The 20,085-nt window shown below is 40.3% G+C and overlaps 1 protein-coding gene across 1 annotated transcript in view; it reads left to right on the forward strand.

Moving 5' to 3' along the window:
* Positions 1 to 20,085, forward strand: part of cadm1a (cell adhesion molecule 1a) — a 330,300-nt gene that overhangs the window by 299,580 nt on the left and 10,635 nt on the right. The window contains exon 10 of the mRNA XM_076102623.1: positions 4,415 to 4,447. Within this exon, the coding sequence (XP_075958738.1) occupies positions 4,415 to 4,447 (33 nt within the window). The remainder of the gene's footprint in view (positions 1 to 4,414; positions 4,448 to 20,085) is intronic.

Below are 20,085 nucleotides of genomic sequence, written 5' to 3' on the forward strand. Positions count from 1 at the left end.
GAATGTTATGGATTTAGATGTGTCTCCACCTCACATTCTCCGGACTGACACATGCACACAATGTGCCAGATAGTGTGTGATATTGTTCCCACTTTGCTCAGTTTGATTCCTTGTCTTGTTTTGAAATTGGAGCAGCCAGCTTTAACTAATTTGATTAAGGTCAGTAGCAACACAATAAGTGCCGTCATGTGACATGCAACCCTGAAAGAACATCAATGATATTACAGCTTTCAGCATCATGGAAAAAACTAGTTTTGAGACCCACAGGTCTTCTTAATGTGGAGGCATATTGTCATTTAGAGGTATAACTGCGCTCCACAATGACCAAAATGAGATGAAAAAATGGCCAGGGGGTAATCAGCTAGCTACACTGAAAAGTAGCACCAGTGAAAACTATTTCTGTCTTTATTTTCACATATACTCATAATTAGGGTACCTTACGGCTCCTAGATTGCATGGAGTTTGTTTAAATGTGTTAAAATAACTGCTAAATTGTACATATATCAAGCGGCGACCTCCTTTGCTGAAAAATAAAGCCAACAATGAAGTGCCAGAAAATGCAGTTCCTCAGATGGTCACTTGCGGCTGGCTCCTGATCGACCCCCATGTTAAAATACCCTTCTTTGAACATGTTTACAGCCTGGTACAAAAAAACAGCGATAGCCAATATCCTGGTTCATTACTGCACAGGGGATGAATTTTTATACAACTCACCTATTAGAATGAAATATCTAGTTAGCTATCTCCTCTGCTGCGTCACCCGGGTCGCCTCAGCTCCACAAACGAGCCACCTCTTTGCCGATTTTTGGATGAGCAGGGAGTTAGGTTGTAACTGCCAAGATGGTGACGGCCGGAGCCACCCATTTTGAGCTTCACCACAGCACTTTAGAAATTCAGAGTTTCTCCCTGTTTTTTTTTTTAGCAACATTCAACAGTTGTTACAGGGAGAAATCTATTGTTGAAGAAAAGAGATAGGCTGCCCGCTTCTCTATCAACAGAGCTCTGTGGGAGACGGCAACATTCTGGGATATGTAGGAAACCACAAACAAAAGCCAAAGTAGGGAAGGCAGGTTAGAGAAAGTGGATCCAACAAAAAAGTAATCTAGCTGCCAGCGGGGACACCCGGCAGCCTGTTGGCATTTTCAGCACCACAGGGTTCCACCTAATCCATTTCTGCCAATACAATTATGATCGGCATGCAGTTATCTCTGCATGTTGAGCTGGATGTCGTGTCACAGTGAGTCACCAAAGGGCTCATGGGAAGTGTGGCAACTAGTAATGGAGCTGATGTGCCCCCATCATATCTGTGAATGTCAGCGAGAACACTGCCGATGTCTCAGTTGACCTGTGAAGCTGGAGATGGTGGATGAGGAGGAAACTGCCCAAAAGTGGACAGGCAATCACTCAGCAGCAGACACACTGAATGGTCCCACATGGCTGCCACCCACAGTGTAATGAGGGTTACCAGGCCATGCTGCCTTTCTGTTGACTGAGGCTTGCAGGGACAGAGGATTCATTTTACATTTTGAAGCCTATGAACACGAGTGCAGCCAGTACATGGCTTCACTCATTTCCCCGTTTTAATTTAATATATGGCCTTTCTTAATCAGCATGTCTATAGTTGTGTTCACATGGACCCGAGCACTTACCTCCAGTCTTTATTTAGCCATGTACACTGTTTTATTTTTCATCCTTTTTTCTGAGAACGCTTTGGGATTAACCCTTTAGATTTAGAGGCACAGTGTGTAGGATTTGGTGCCATCTAGCTGTGTGGTTGTCTAACAGATGTGGATAGGGCATGGAAGGAGAGGACTCAAGAGATTGTTTTCCAGCATTTATTTGCTACCGCAGAGGACAATACATAACCCATGAATTGCCCTCTGGTACCTCTTTCTGCATCGTTGCTCCCTCAACAATGCAAAGCAGCACTGTTTGATTCTTTTTCTCCAAATACATGCATTATTTTGACATTACAGTATGCAGTCTGCTCAGTTTAGTGTATTACATTACTGTGTAGTACATTACTAGTCAAGAGCTATTACAATTTACGGGAAAACATCTAACCTTAATTATGACAACAAATCTCAAAACCATGAAAAACGATTTACAATAAGAGAAACAGTAACACATGGTGGGCAAAGTAAACAGGTGCGGTGGGTAGGGTGCCTGAAACAGAGGCAACAACATTATAACATTAAACAAAGACAAACACATGTAAAATGAACAATTCAATCTCCAAAGAAAACAACAAAATAGTGTGGCAGCATTTTTCTTCACAACTTAACCTCATATAAAATATAAACTTTTATATTTATATATGCTACACAATGACAATACCTTGAACACAGATGTAAAGAATCTTTAAATATAAAATTGCTCCTGGCTCCTTGGGGCTGCAATGATGTAGAACGAGTTCAAAGCACGCTACAATAAACCAATACATGTCAAGAATACCGTTGTGTCTGAAAGAATGTCAATGCAATTAATATGCAATATGTAAATATCACCCATTACAGCTAGCTTCCTGTTTGTTACGTTACATTGATATGCTACAAACATTTCGTACATCTCCATTACTGTGAGAAGGTGATCTGGTAGATGGGCTGTTTTACACACTTTTTTTATTGGTTAGCCTTGTCTCAAAGGATACTCAGCTAATCGAATTAATTTAAAAAGGAGCTAGCCATGTGGTAATCTAAAGCCGGGGTTAAGGTCAAACTTAACCGGCTAACTTGCTTATCTGGCTTTGAGTTAGAAGCACTTTGAACTTTAAGCATGATTTCCCTTCAGTGTTTTTACTGAGGTGTGATTCAACCAAATATGCTCATAAATTGCCAGTGTAATGACTGGCCTGTGGCATTATTTAGCACTGACATGTCTCAGCTACTGGAGGACCGAGTAGAGAAACGGGTCCTCAGAGGCCTCGGTAATTCTGAAACGGACTCAAAGCAGTCTCACCTTGTTGAAATCGTTCCCTGTACCCTGAGCCTCTGGCGGCAGAGCTGAGGTGTGGCATTGGCCTACTGCTCCCCGAACAATTACACATACGGGAGCACCATTCTCTCTTACACAAACATCTGTCTGTGTCTTAATAGCTTTCCGGCACTTTCTGATGTCTCCGCTGAGACAGAAGGCCAAGGAAACCTAAGGCACGCTAATGTATACATTTAGCCTCTTGAAATGACATTGCGGCTGTTGAAACTCTCCTATTTGAACACAATTTGTTTTGATGTATTTTTCATGCCTATGATTTAACCAAATGTTGCTTTTATCATTTTAAAGTCAATTTCAGCACTTTTGCTGTGGTAGAAATTGGCACTAATGCAGACACACTTTGTTAATCACTCGGAGAGCAATGTTTTTGGACAAGCCCCATTTGTCGGTGTGCAAGCATCTCCATCAGAAGGGTTTTTAAATGGCACTTGTTTCTCCAGCACAGATTTCAGTCTGGGCAAGGTGCGATCCCTGCTTCTGTTTCCCATAAGTAGTCTGTAGTCTCAATGTAAGTATCGCTTCAAGGGATGGGAAGATGTACAGGGGAAACAAACACTGGACTTTCACCCAGGAGACTGATGTTTTCTCCCATTTCAAATCAAGTCAATGTGGACTTAATTTACCATAGTAGCACTTCTGTTGAATGAGTAAACCTACCTTGGAAGCTTATTTTGAAAAGCAACTGTATGTACGCAACGAGCAGAAACTGTATGTTTCCAGTGAACACGGAGGTTTATTTTGAAAGGACACTATGCATGTGAAACTGACATGCCATCCCTGACTCATCCAAAACTAATGCTTCAGGGGTCCCTAGAGGGTCAGAGTTTGAAGCTTAGGGCCACTGACCATACTGCTGTAATTGACGAGTTGGGAGTTGGGGCGTTGGAATATTTTATCCATACCCAGCCATCGCAAAAGTAAACACTTTTACTTTGTTAAAACTTCACTTGAGTCTTTGCCATACAAAACATTCCCCTTGCAAATAGATGGTGAAACGTTTCCAAGTCATACACTGACACATTAGGACAGCTGCACAATGATTTCCTCTTGATAGTTTGTCTTTTCTCCAAAGCAAAGCTGCCTAAAGCACATGATAATAGTCTCTTCCATATCTCCTCAAGCAGCAGCCACCCTCCCCTCTGAGTGGAACGTCCAGTGTGTGCAATGGAAAGTGTATTTGTGTGTGTGTGTAAGCTTATGTTTATCTCTGCACTGCCTTTGGTTCCCTTTGATTTCCCTTAAGCCTTATGTCTTTTGTCATGTTCTGGTCTTCTGAATGCTTGCTTATGGGTGTCATTTGTTTTCTCCCCCTGCCCCGCTCCCTCCCTGCCTCCTCCCCCATTTCTCCTTTATTTGCATGCTGTTCCTCCTGTTCCACACCTCCCTCCTCAACTGCCATGTCCTCTCCCTGTGTGCTCAGACACTGCGCCCAGCACTGAACCTGCAGCTCATGGTTGGTATCTCTACTTTCCTCTTTATGTCTCTTTTTTTGTTTTGTTTTTACTTGTATGCTTTCTCTGCAGCATGCTTACTTTTACTGTTACACAGTTGACAGTTATGCCGGGCTGCCCAGCCTGGAGATGTCAGCTGTGTGCCTGGTTTCATTCGTTTATTGATCCTGCTGACCTGTCTTTTAGGCCACAGAGCACCTGTCGAGTAACAGTCAAGCAGTTTTTTTAGTTTTTGTTGCATTAATTGTGCCACAAAGATGTTCATGCCACATACTGTCACTGCATAGATACACCTTCTTTTCTTTTAAAAGAAAAAGCTTCTCAGTTCCTCGATGGAACTGTATTTATTTAATGGTTGTACCAACTAACCAATTACAGCGTTTCCCTGAAGGTGTCACAGAGGAATAAAACCCACTCTGAGGCCAGAACTGATTATATCAACGGCATGAAATGATTCTGTGTGGAAGCAAAAATAGACCTCATTTACTCGTTTTCATTAATTTGAATGAAGATGATATGCATCATTTTCTCATTTTGCCTAATTTGCATCCCTTCTTTTCATTATTTTGTGGCAGCAGTTTCATAATTAGTGTGAACAAATTCATAAACGTTTGGTCACAAACTTTCTATTAAGCATGAGCTCAGTTTTGATCCATCAGGACATTTCAAACTGACCTCTCTTTCTATAAATGTCAAATTATAGGGGCCATGCAGCAAAAAATGGAGCTGTGGGCCCCTACTAACCCCCTGTTTGTGGTTATTATTCCATCCAAACATTATGTCATGCTTATCTGGGGCGGGGAAAGCATGTTTACCAAGGTAGTCAAGATGTCCCTCTCTAGCGATGCCTGGACAATCTTTAAAGAAAAGCGTCCAGGAGGCATCCTGATCAGATGCCCAAACCACCTCAGCTTGCCCCTTTAGATGCAGAGGTAAAGTGGCTCTACTCCGAGCTCCCTCTGGATGTCTGAGCTCCTCAACCTATCTCTAAGGCTGAACCCATCACCCTACAAAGGAAGCTCAATTTGGCCGTTTGTATCCACGATCTCATTCTTTTGGTCAATATCCAAAGCTCACGACCATAGGTGAGGGTCAGAACGTAGATTGACTGGTAAGTCGAGAGCTCTGCCTTCTGGCTCAGATTCCTCTCCACCATAACAGTCCGGTACAACGCCTGCATCACTGCTGATGCCACACCGAACCGCCTGTCCATCTCACTTCAGACTTGGAGGTACCGACTCTGATCCCGACCGCTTCACACTCAGCTGTGAACTGCCCCAATGCGCGCTGAAGGTTACAGTCTGATGAAGCACATCAAACCGAACCACCGATTGATGAATCAAATCATGTGCAAAGAACAGAGACGCAATTCTGAGGTCTCCAAACACGATACTATCCTCCCCCGGCTGTGCCTTGAGATCCTGTCCATGAAAATCACAAACACAATCGGTGAGAAGGGACAACCCTGAACAACCCTTAGGTTATTCAGTCAAACACAATTATATATTTGGAGACAAAACATACACACTGATAAAATAACGAACCAAGAAGAACATTTGAGGCCCAAACTCCTGAGGGCCTGAAACCCCACGGAAAATACCTATTTTGCCAGGATACTTATTTGTGATTCGCATGATTCCATTGTTTGTTTGTTTGTTTATTTTCAATGGATGGTCAGATTTTATCAAAATGAAAGATAGGGCCAGATGGGGTCAGGGCTTGCTGAAGCATGTGAGGTGTAAACAACAAGTGTCTTACAGGATCAATAGCAGCCACCTTATCTTTTTAAATGATAAAATGTGATGATTCACTCTTACAAGGGGATCAGTTTAAATGTAAAAGGGATTTTTGCTCTTCTAATGCAATTTAAATGATTTTTTTTTTTACAATTTATGGCATGAGTAATAGTGCCTCTTGTCCTGAGGGTTTTACAATGAAATTAGCCTTTTAAGTCTGAGTGCATGAGTGAGGGATCTATTTAATTTTACAGACAATCCAATCTACGGTGATGTTTTTAATACTATGTACCCAATACAATTTCAATGATAATTTCATCCAATAACTATAATGGTGATGAGCCCATAGTTTAGCTTTCCATTGCTCATGCAAGAGATTTCTTGCAGCCTGTGGGTATCTACAGATCAAATGTAGATACTCACAGATCAAATACAGACGCTTGGTCAGTGTCACTAAGCTTCAAACTATGACACTCTATAAGTAAATCCCTTGCGTCAGTTTTGGTCGTGTCAGAGACGGCGTGTCAATATGTGCTTTATACATGTTTAGTGTCTCTTAAAAATAAAATTCATAGGAAGTTAGGTTTAGGCAACAAAACTACGTAGAGTTAGAAAAAGAGCGTGGTTGATAACTTATTCTTACCGTCCCATTATCATGCAATATCAGAGAGTAGATGATTTGATTTAACTTTGAAGCACCTTGTTGCATAAATGCAAAAGCAAATAAAAACACTTTTCTGAAACGATAATGCTTAAAGATAGTAAGTTCATCTTGATATCACACATGTTTCAGAAATATTTTCTAATTTATGCATGAATGAATTGAATTAATGATGCAATCAGCATAAATTGGCGTGCTTAATAAATCACACTGATGGTGTTGGGATGTGAGGCAGTTGAAGTGCCTCCTGACACGGTGTTGATTTCCTGTGTCAGACAGACACGCCTGCAGCAGTCGTGGGGCTCTCTCCCTGTAAATGATGTTGGCAGCTTGTATTGGCCAGGCCACAGATGCTTTAGTCTCCTATTTGTGAGATTTGTTGTCAACATTTATGAGTTTTTGAATGGTTTCCCCAGATGTTATACTGTATCTCAGCGGTTCCTAAGTGTTGAGCTAAGCCTTGAAAAAATGTGTTTCCTCTCTGGTGCGGTAGTCAGAGAAAAGGTGTTGTGCAGCAAGGTAAGACTCTCACGCAGAGAACAAAAGAGATTCAGACTAGAGTCTGGATTTTTAAATGTTTTCATTTGATACATTACAGGGCTTCACAGATCAAATGTGCATAGAGTGCAAGAGTACAAAGGTTTCAGTCCAAGATGAGACATGCATGATGAGTCACACTGTGGTTCTGGTGTGTTTGTAATGACTTGACCTTGCTGCTGGCAATTGGCTCCATGTGTGTTCAATTAAGCCCTAGATGATGCACCTGTAGAGAAATCCACATATAGGGTGACCAATCATGCACAGGAAAGTCTAATATGGGCTGAAAGTTTGCACTTTTGCACATTTTGTCACTGTCCCCTAATGTATCAAATAGAAACATTTAAAGACTCTCGTCTGAACCTCAATTCTCTGCGTGCGAGTTCTCCCCTGATGCACAGCTCAACTCATAATAATTGTCTTTATTTGTAATTATGAACTTCATTGATGCATCATGAATATATGTATAGTAATATAAACTGGAAATTTTACTAGAAATGTTGAACTAATTGCAATAAACAGAGGCTGTCTAGAATCAAGATTGTGCATATTTCAAGGCCAGTGTAAAGTTGCGTGACATATCTTAACATTTTCCACAAACTTACTTATTTATCTAACTATTTGTTATATCTTAAATACATCTCCAGATCTCTCTGTCTAAAACTACCACCCAAGATCATCAGATTACGAATGGTGAATGGCGTCCAATGCCATTGTTCAGTGCCGATGCAGAAAGTAGTGCTCTTTATGTAGCAAGGTTTTTCCTTCTTCTCTGGTTGAGCATTCCAGTTCAGAATCCATTGAAACCAAAAGAGTTGTTGATGCTTCTTTTAACTTTTATCTGTATCTTACGATAGCCCTGAGAGGTGAGTGAGAAAAAAACAAGATGAAAAATGTTTTGACAGAATATTCTTTCTAAGGAAATATCTGCGAAAACCGGTTAGAAATAAAGTTTTGGCAGGTGGAAAGTGTTTGTTGTTGTAATACTCATTTTGGCAAGATTATCCTGGCAAAACCTTTTTTTTTTCCGCCTGTTCTTAATTCATAAACACAGGAGAGAAAACACTTTAGATCAGACTCAGCATCTCTTTAAGTACATTTAAAATAAATCATCAGCTATGTTAGCTGCTGTAATCCATATATTAACAATATATCAAATAACAATGTGAAAACAATTTCATCTGAAATGTGAAAGAGCCCGCTCTTAGTGATGAACCTACAGAGAATGATCAGCATGGTCTGCAGCTCCCCTCGGCGTTGCAGAGCTATAAAATGAGTTTCAGCTCATTGTTGCTCGTTCTAGCTGTCCAACCCAGAACGTTACTCTTCAGGTTCACTGTCACGTTTCATTTTCGGCCGTAGCAGGCAGCTGTTTTCAGTGAAAAAGCTGTTATAAACCCACTGCACACATACCTGCGCAGCATCAAACAGCAAACATAGAGAGACTAGCATGGTGAACATAGTGGAGCATGTAGTAGCTAAAGAGCCAGATATCTCCCTCCGGAGCTGGTAGAGATCAAAAACAGAGCGAGGAGAGAGTAAATATTAGACTTACATTAACCAGGTGGCCACAAACACGACTTCAAATGAATTCTAATGCTGTTCTGCGTCTGCTGGATGTGTGAATAAGTAAGTCTCAGCAAACAGGTCCGTCAGATCAACTAAAATGGTGATGATAGATGCTGTGTGTTGTTTGGCCAATTAAATCCGTTATTGCAGGCTTAAGTTAATTATTAAGTGAAAAAAAAGAGGTTTTGACGACCTGTCACTTGTTTGACTTAGTTTACAGTAGATGTAAAAGGTGTTAGATGTATCCTGGTTCATTACTGAGTGTTGATTTGTTAAAAAGAAGGGGAAAAAGGTTTTCAGTTACAGTATTTCCCTCATAAAATATTTGTAAAGGGCAAAAGAACATGGGCTTAAACCAGATGAATGGGTTTTCAAGGTGGATTGATGGAGATGGGATTTCATTAATATGCATACACGATTTGGTGAATGAACATTAGTGAAGGGTTCAGGTGTTGTATCGAATATTTAAATATAATTAACTCTCAATTATTCCACAGGGCTTATGTTGATGTGAAATCGGGCTTTCAGTAGAAATATTAGGCAGTTTCTTTTTCAGCTGACTAATCATGTTTCGACCCTTGAAATGCCAAACAGCAGACACACACAACAGAGCCTTGAAACACGTCTAAATTCTCCTTAAATACAAAGCTCACGACGTATCGATCACATTTTATACGTCAAATTATTTTTGCTCATTTTTCCTTGAAGGTTAAACCTGCTTTGTTCTGAAAATAGCAGGAGATAAAACCATAAAGCCAGCTGCTCTATAGAGGTTACCAACAATGATCTTCCTGTGAGAATGAGAATAGGATGTTGACAAGACGCCTTTTACTTTGATATATATATTCAAGGTCAGCATTTAGATGTACTTTTCATTCAAATACAGATACAGTGTTAGTACCCTGTTCATTTTAACACCCAAAGCATGCTCTATGTATGCCACTGTTTCAAAACACAAGCTTAAACACTTGACCAAATTATAAATAATTTCAAAAACATAAATTTCCCGTATCGGTTGTACATGTGCTAATACATCGAGGTCAAAGTTGTTTCACTTTAAAAAAGCTATAATACTGATATTTTCATAATGACAATGATTAAAATGACAATGTGGCAAAGTGATTTTGGGCCTCATGAAAAGTTATTACATTTCGCCCCAACACACAACACCTAATTGATGTAACCACACCTCCAGAACCCAATTGACCCATTCAACATATTTTTACAAGGCTACTGTTTCAATATCAAAGAATACATGTATTAATCAGCGCGCTCACACACAAGAGCGTATAGCACTCAAAGTGCTTAGTATATTTTGAGTTCAAAATCAGCAGAGGGAGACGTGTGGAAACCGCAATGAATGATAACGCTGTTGTGTGTCTACTCGACGTGTAAAGATACTGTTTTCAAGTATCAACTTAAAAGGTGATGATGTGTCAAAATTCACAGCTTGATTCTGCTGCCTACGAGTAAAAATAAAATATTTATTGCAAGTTTAACAAGTTTAAAACAAATAGTAGGGTCATAAATATCAATCAAGCACAGTCTGTACACACCAACACAGTCCTGAGGAGAGGTCTGATCAGGCAGTCACTCGTGTGGGTGTCCAGACCAAATACAATACAGACGTTTTCTCAGGAAGCAGTGAATCACTTTGTTATGACTTGGATTTCAAGCCCTGATTCAATGAATGTTGACTGTGATGAGTCAGTGACGCTCAATGCCAGGATAATAACATCAATAGCATCATGTCCCCAGAGATAGACTGGGCCAGTAGGTAGACTAAGAGGAAGTTATGAAAATGAAGATAAAGAATGGACTCAACAAACTGTGTCTGCCATATCTGTAACAATACCTTACAGCTGTTTATTTGTGCCTTCATAAGGACACATTTCACAAAGTTCTGATACCATGGAAACTCAGCTGCAGCTAATAATAACTAGAGCAAATATGTTTGACTGAAGCAAGGTTAATAAGTTGCAATAACAATAGTCAATTTTGTTTAGATTTCTGTTTTGTTCAAAAAAGCTGAACTTGGCAAAAACTTTTGCTGCAACACAATTCATAATCATCCGGCCATGTCCACTGTTGGCTAATCAAATACCATAGACTGTATATAAACAGTAGACATGCCATCGCCGTTTAGTTTGTGGACTACGGTTTTGAAGCCTTGAATTCTGTATTTTGGCCGTCGCCATCTTGGTTTTTGGAGCAGGAAGTGACATGAGAGAGTGGAGCTGGAGTACATGTAGCCCATTGCTAACCATAACGTTCAAAATAAACGTTATCTGTGATTATGTTCCATGAAATCAAAAAAACTAAGTGCATTTCATTCCTTCAAGTGTCATTTAAAATTACGATGAATAATTTGGGCGTCAACAGGGCAATCTCCAAAAATCCCGGTGTATTTGAAAAATGCTAATGCATGTCTAGGATGCCTGTGCCCAGTGTGTGACACCAAGTCAGAGCCTGTTAGAAAAGCATCGGCGCTGACCGCCTCGCTCCCCATATCATTCGCAAATGTTGTTGCCATGGTGATGCCCCGCTTGTCACGACTAAAAGAGAGAGGAAGCCGAGACACCATTGAGCTCGAAGGCACTTCTCGAGATTGTCCATTTCCCTCTAAAATAGGCCAGGTACGGGGAAGTGGCACGGAGGGCAGGCGGGAACAAATTAAACATGCGCCTGAGCGAAGAAGAGGCTCCGAGATGAGCTGCCGGTGGACTGGAGAAGTGGGTGTTGAAACGTTGTGTTCTTATAAATTAAGCTTTTGCTCTGATGCTGAAATGAGAGAGAGAGAGAGACCCAGAGACCCTGGAAAACTCCGACATAATGACTGCTTTTATTATGCATGTGGATAAACACCACTGCACTTCTGGCTCTCGGAAGCTCTCGTGGTACAAAGTCATTTTCACTTGTGAGACCCACAGAGTTAAAGGCGCTCATTTGAAACCAAAACTACAGGAAGAGTTACAGGGAACAAACAAGTTGATCACAAAGCCTTTCTCACTTACTTACCGAAGCAGTGTTTATCAGAGCAATACGATTACCTCCTTAAACATTGTAACCCACACTTGAGCGCTTGTTATTTAAGAATGTCAAGTACATGAGGAGGATCCACAACAAATCATACACACAAATGAAACAAGGTGAGGTTGGTAACTGAGACAAAATTGCTTTCAAAAAGTCCCTCAAACCATTGGGAATTGAGATTTGATTTTATAGAAAATATATTAAAGTAAAACGATTAAATATTAATAAGAAGAGTTTACTTATTTTAATGCTCAGGACGGTGGGATTATGCATTGAGAGATTTGTTACTACACTGAACATCAGTATTTCTAATATTCTGTCAGTATATTACCACAAATCCCAATCACTCCATCCAGTTTTGTCCTGTTGCATTGTGGGACAAGTGGCCATCAACACCACAGTCAATAATCAAGGCTTTGCTTTGTTGGAGGATTGTCTTTTGTGTTCATGGTACCTGCATGAGGTAAATCAACTCCCTGTACCTCGTTTCTAAAAATGCACGTGATCCACGGTTCAGAGCCAGCGTTTTTGGTGTCGAATGTTCGAGCAGCGTTTGCTCGTCTCATCTCACTTCCCTCTCCTCACTCTTAATGAAAGGGCATGCTAGTCGAAGATGTCAGTTGCTTTAGCTGATGGCTAGCTGCACTGACTAATTTCCCATCCGGAGAGGTGAGAGCGTCTGGAAAGGACACACCTGCCAACACTGCTGTCAGCAAGCGTGTGGAAGTAGTCGGATAATTGAGCCGCGCTCAGAGATCTAATAGTGGAGAGGAATACAGCAGTATAATGGCCACTTTGCTCACAGCAGGATTGTGGCAGGTGAAGCACGGGACCTTTCTCTTTAATCCAAGGACTCAGCTGTCACATTTGGATGTCATTAAAGAGACAAGGCATTCATTAAATGACAAGGCCATACTGTGTCAGATTACCATCAGGTATTGATGTGCAACAAATGCAGTGATTGTTTCTTCAGACTCTTGATTACTGCTGCATGGGGCAGCTAACTAAATTTGGTAAAGGGGAAGTGTATGTCCGTTTTGTGTTTATTTGTGTGCGCTCCATGTGTATCTTAATGCGTGGTTCCTATGCTGAGGATGGAAACGATTGGGGAAGATGTGTTTGAGGATTTGGCCAAATTCCAAATGCTGTCCTTTTGACTTGAAGACTGAGTCCTTGCAGGCCTCAGAGACAGCAGTGCACTGGTGATCTTGGGCTGACTGGCTATCAAAGGGACAGATGGCATTGCCAACATCATTGACCGCCTGACATATTGGTAGGTTAAAGGGACACGATGGCAGTTTATTTTTTTTGTCGTTGACAGCCAGGGCATTAGTATGATGATTGTGTGCATACAAAATGTTTTTTTTCGTTTTGATGTTTTTGACCTTTGTACGCAGTGAACCCGATTTATGGAATTAGCATTAAAAAAGCCTCTATTTTTAGACTCATGGAGTACACACAGATCATAATGGTGAAATCAGAGCAGCCGTGTGCGAAGCTTAGCAAACGGTCAGTTCAGTGTGACTCTCCCTTCTGCATTCACCAACATGTATAGAAATATAGGTTTAATAAAGCCAGGATGACTCACACTATTGACTTCCTGTTTACAGTAGCCAAAGCATGATGGGAACAAATGTTAATAAGAAAAAGACAAACAACCGGACTGACAAAAATCCAGGAAAATTAGCTTTATTTCGGTTTTAGAACTTTATATTTTTGACAGTATCACTCTCCTATCCATTTATATTTACTTTAGTTTGTAGTGTGTTGAAAACCTGCTGAGGAATACCCGACCAAAGTGGCATAAAACGTTTTATTTTCACAAAAGTGCTCTCAAACATGTGCAGTACCAGTAAACATGATATTTCCGAGTAAACCTATTCTGAAAATATCAATATATGACATCCCATGCTGAGACTATATGCCATAAACCTCTGAATAGGACAGTGAAAACTCAGCAAATACAGATGAGGGCTGAAAGGTTTTTTGTTGAGCATCGGCACAGACGCTTTATTTCCTGGGTCCACACTGGTCCACCAATATGTGGTATGGCTAAAAGGTGTGTTTCTGAAATGGAAAGAAACAGATTTTTTTGAATTCTCTTAGCAGGGCAGAGATGTCAATGGGGTGGTAACCTACTGCTGTGTCACTGCAGGAATATTGCAAAACCTTCAACTTGTTTTCCATATTTACTGCATCATGATTTTAAGTTAGTGGAAACCTGTCTCACCATCCTTTAGAAACGAAAAGAAGGTTTGCAGCTCATAAACGTGCTGTCATTTAGTTATGAGGTTGCAGAGGGGTTCTTATTTTTGGTAACGCTGTAAAGTAACATTACCCAACACTGATTATGAGGAGTTTATAATTAAATTCCACATCAGTGCCACTATGGAATCCCTTTCTTTAAGATGCGTGTGCCTGTTTCATATGTGCACACAGAGATAGATGTGTTGGTATTTTGAGACTGGCGTCCGGTGGCTTGAAGCCGCCTTCGGGGCTCTCTACAAATGAGGCGCATATGCTCCATTAATTAGTTTTAGACTCGCAACCGAGTATGGCAGGTGACAAAGTTAAGTGAACCTCTAAGGTTACGTCTGGCTTTCACATGGTGAAACAGACAGGGGCTTGTGACATGAGATCTTTTTAATTAGTCTGTACAGCAAAGGTACACATTTTAAACATCAGGTCAACAAGTGGCTAACGTGTTTTATGTGCTTCATTTGTTACAGTCATACTTTTTCATGGTCCAATAGTCAACACGAGTGTTGCGATATACTGGAATTGATGATACTTAAAAAGTACAATATTGATTTGATTTTAGTAATACAATAATAATAACATTGTGTAAATAATCCAGAGCCCGTAAATCATTTCCGTGTCTTTTGGTTCTTGCTTTTGTCAGTTCATCTGGTTGCCTTTTCACCAACTACACTCGTAACTTGAGTGTAATTAATTTGCCAAGGAAATAAACAAAGCACACAATAAATACATTTTACCTGCATTTCAGGTGACTCAAATCAAAATATAAAAATATTGCATCCATGCCAGTGTTTACTGTTTCCAATGTACATGGACTATCATACTTTTTTTGTTAGATGTTCAAAATGACCTAATATTACTAATATCATTAGTAATAGTGTCATGTCATTCTATTAAAAATCTATATAATTTTCTAATGTCCTTGCTTTTATTGAAACAGTTTGAATCAGACCACACAAACTATCTGTCAATCATCCAGCTCTGCCACCTGCTGAAATGTTAACACCTGCCGTCTTTCACCAACTGCTGCCACATTATCTCCCACATACCCTTTACAACCTTCCTGCTAACAATGTAGCATATTATGCTTTAATCATATACATACATACGTAGAAAAAAAAACATGAAATCACATTATGTTTATGTAATCTGTCCGTAATCTTCCCTTGAGGAGATTACCAGTCATGTCTGGGGACCAAAATGTCACTGCAGTCCATCCAAGAGTTAGATATTTTAGTCTGGACTAAAGTGGTGAACATACTGACTGACTGGGCAATTATTGTCTGCACATTGTGTATGCCTCTATTAGCCCACAACGTGTTGTCTTGGATTAATGGCATACGTATATTAAATGGTAAAACATTTATCCGATACAATGCAGGTTGTATTCATATTATATCTATTTCTTCCTTAATAATGATGATAATTTGGTTGGCACTCTGTGCTCCAAGCAGGCAGAAACAGCAGGTGGTGAGCTTGAGGCTGGCATTATTCCTCACAAGTCTTAGTTGCACAATAGGATCCCAAGGCATGTGACCTGCATGTTCCTTGCTTTTGAATGCTCTTATTATAATTTGCACTGAGGCTCAGTGTTGTCATGACAGCAGCAAGTCTTGCAACTTTCATCTGAGACAGTCGTACTGTTTTTTTTATTTTTTTATTTTTTAGCTTAGCTGGGCCATTGCTGGCCCGAAGGACTGCAGGACAGAGAAAAGAAAACTAAATTATAGAGTTTGTCAGGAAACACCTTCACACATCTTCCAAAAGAATGAAAATCACATCTGAGAGGAAATTGAAATTGATTATTAATCGGCATTGCAAGAGTAGCCCCTTCTTCTCTATTTCCCTCTCAGCAAATGCTTCCTTCCGAGGCTTCGGTCACTCTCTTGTGCCGTTCTAAAGTTCTGGGTGTTTTACAGAAAATGCTGGAATAATTGTTTTCCCATGATGCCAAAACCAGGGCTTTGTCATTGCAAGGATATCTGTTAAAAAATATATATTAATAAACAAAACCCTCGACATTTAGTGTCGTGGAGATCATCCATCCTCACTGGCTTCGCTCGCTGTTAGCAGCTCGGATTCAAAGCTGTGTGTGGAAAACAGCAGATTTTCTTTTCTCTCTTTTTGTTTTTTTTTCCTGACACCATCCATGCATGTAAACTGGCCTGAATTTCCTTTGAGGTGAGGCTTGGATTAGAGGCCGACACCCTATACTCAGCCCTGTTATAGGATTTTATTATCACTGCAGGTTTTTTTGTCAGCGTCGCTACACCAACGCAGAGATTGTGCCACAACACTGCTTCTCAAAGACGGACAAAATAGCATGACAAAGCCAGCATACAAGGACTAAGATAACAAAGAAAATATCCCGCTCGGCCTCCATCTTTACATAATGGCTGAAATCCAGTATTTTTTTCTCTTGGCTTAGCGGCCAAAATGTGTGCAACAAAGGTCAAACCTCACAGAGTCATTTGATGTACTTTTAAACAACCACACTGTAATGGCTCAGTAAAAATGAAGACCATGTCCACGTGGATTTGGAACAACCGCCTTTAACACACATTGCAGTTGCTCTTATTTGAGTAGATGTGATTAAACAATCATATGAAACTTCAATTATAATAGCCCTTTTGAGACTTCCTGACATTGTTTCTATACATCCTTGTTTTCTCTGGTGGCAGCTCATCGTTATGTACAGTATGTGTGAGAGCATGCGGAGGCGTCGTCTACATTCTAGTACTAACTATGATAAGAGCTGTGCCAAAAAAAGTGTCAGAGTATATCTGCTTGTCCTTGCAGAAGAAGTGGTGTTGGAACCTTAGGCTACGTTCAGATTGCAGGCAAAAGAGGCCCAAAGCCAGTCACAAATTCCCTCGCTTCCACTGCACATCGACTTATAAATGAAATCGTAAACATGGAGAGTGCCTCCATGTTTACTTTATGCTCAAGCGGGCTGGGAGTGACACTATTCTTCTTTTTCTAGTAATGCGTGTGGTGTGTGTCTGTGGAGCAGGGCTGCATGTGCAACCGGGCAATAAAATGTTTGTCTCTCTCTAAACAGTAGCCAAGCTGGTCCCACCCAGCATTCATAGCTAAACCTTTGAAAAATAATCAGCAGTAGTTCGTAGATATCCCATAATCTTGTTAAATTAAACTTAAAATATGATTTTATAGGGTTTAAAAATGAATCGTTATTGGTGCAACCAAGCCTTAGCTTTGTTTCAATCTTAAAGCAACTCAAGGGGAAAACAACCCGGTTAAGGCCTCAACAAAGTAGACTTGAAGTAGACTCATATGAATCGAATGGGTTGTTTTAAAAGGCAACAACTTATCTTATTTTGTCCTTTAACTAAGAGGGCTCTTGCTTAATACTCTCTGTCATGGTGTTCCCTGCGTTCATCGCAACATATTCTTTTGTTTTTGGATTTATTGAGTCAGTGAGGTGAGATATGAAAGGTTTGTGTCGACAGATCATCTCTGTGTACGACCTTCACCAGAGAATGTGCGACAGTCTGTTGACTGCATGTATGTAAATGTAGCCATTGTCTCGGGCTCTTTTTCCAGGATTAGCCCCTCATTTCCTTGGCACAGTTCCTTCACCCAGGGATGTCTCCGCTGAGTACACAGATCTACACAAAGCCCCCAATGTAATTTCACTGATACTATTCTGTCTCACAACACCGGGGTACACACACTCCTCTGTTATTGTTATCACTATACCAAGAGCAGGGGAGGAGGCGCAGGACTTGACTTAGGGAGTCAATTTAATCAATGCCTTCCATTTCTGTCACGCTGACCTTGACGAGATTGTTCTCTTCGTATCGCTCAAACACAGTTTAATGTTTTCGTGATGAGTAGCGTCATGGCATTTTCTTTTATAATGAATACGTGACCAATTATCAGTCATTAATTTTGACCTTATCTCTGTTAAAGTCAAAAGATTACATTTTCTAACACAAGGGAATCCTCAGATGTCTGGTGTCAGGTGAGAAATCATTCAACATGAGCACACACAAACGCAAACCCAGGCTTCTGGCCACCTTTCACATCCACAGGCATAAATCCTGGGGAGTTTTTCAGCCGATGAAATGACCGGGGCTGGAGGCAGCTCAGTGACAGCGGGATGGGAGGAGAGCGTTGGTGGAGGTGGGGGTTGATAATCACGCTTGAGAGAAGAAAGGGCAGTCTGGTGGATGGAGAAAAACTCCACTGGGCTTCTTTTTTTTTTTCCAAACATTGCCCCCATTAACAGGACTGATGTGCATCTCTGCAACAAGCTGCAAACTCATTTGGCCTTGGGAGCCATTGAGAGTCCTCAATGTGTTAGGATAAGTCACTCCTGAGACCACTAAAAGCCATTATTAGAAGGTGTTTATTGAGCTAGCCGTGGCCCAGATACGGCTTAATATCCTGAGAACAGTTATAGCCCATAATTATATTACATTTTGGATGAATACCGAACGTGATTAGATAAATGATGAATAGCTCCATCAGAAAAAGGAGAAAAAAAACAAGGTGCAAGGTTTCTTAAGAGATAATGCACTATTGGCTTTTGTTCTGCTTGGAGATGGAACATTTGCTTTCCTTCTCGTGACTGCATTGTTTGTACCCAAAATAGAATTCATTACATCCACTAATCTACATATATAACATGAGGAATACCACAAAAGGAGAAGTGTACCTGTAGTAAATTTGGCAATATATATATAGTTTCATTTTCAGCTGTGTTTTTAGCTTTCTATATTTAATGCAGGCCCACAAGTTTGTACCAGAAAGTGAAAATGAACATTGAATACTGGTGACTTGTTATTTTCAGAAGACGAACAATGCCTCAGTGTAACTGGTAATTATAACTGTCATTTTGCAGCGAAAGAAGAAATAATTATAGAATGAAAAATTATATGAATTCATATTGAAATGAAGTGTCACTGTCCTCTTTGCTTTGTCTAATTGAATTACAGCAAAATGATGTTTCAGCCCCCCTCCCAATCCGCAGAAGTGTAGAAAAGCTCATTATAAGTGGAAGTCCAACAGAATTCTATCTCTAATAACTCAAAATTAAAGTATTTTTAGTTTTCCTCTCAAGTCAACATTGTGTTTCCAACGGTATATCGACTTTTGGCTGTTTGACCAAAATAATTTCTCATATCTGCCTTGAAACCATCTGTGTATGATCACGATTTAAAGAAATTAGATTCTCATTGTTTTTAACCACAACAAATCTTTAATGAAACGGTATAATGGTAAATGTACTTGTACTTTAACACTACATGTCATCATTCACATCATTTAGTCTTTCATACACTGATGTCAGGGGCAAGGTACCTGCCCATCAGGACTAATAATACCGTTCGACATGGTCTAATGGAGCCGGGATCGAACTGATTGAGAGACGACCCTGCTTTACCACTGACCACGGTCGCCAACGCATGATGCAATCTGCGTCTTGTTGCGTCTATCCACATGCTACTTTATCCTCCCTCCCCCACACCACCACTCATTTTACACATAGTCACATGAAATGACCCTAATGATCATGTGTCTTCTTATCTCGGAGTACATATGGAAATGCTGTCGATTGCATTATAGGAAATGTAGGTTCCATCACATTTGGAGCTCGACCGACACTAGGAACCTGTACTATACCTGTACTATACTATATGCCTCTCGAAAGCCCTCCAAATTTATACAAGTGTAGTTCTGAACCGCTGAAGTATTATTTTAATATCACACGTTATCAGGTTGGGATCCTCAAGCCAAGTGTTTTTTTCAGGTTTTACCAGTCACTGCAACATATCAAAAGTAATGAGGCCTTTAAATAACAGACTTCACTATTCAGAATCAG

Source organism: Anarhichas minor, unplaced genomic scaffold (assembly GCF_050575085.1).
Source record: "Anarhichas minor isolate MPS153535 unplaced genomic scaffold, ASM5057508v1 ptg000027l, whole genome shotgun sequence".
NCBI classification, from domain to species: Eukaryota; Metazoa; Chordata; class Actinopteri; order Perciformes; family Anarhichadidae; genus Anarhichas; species Anarhichas minor.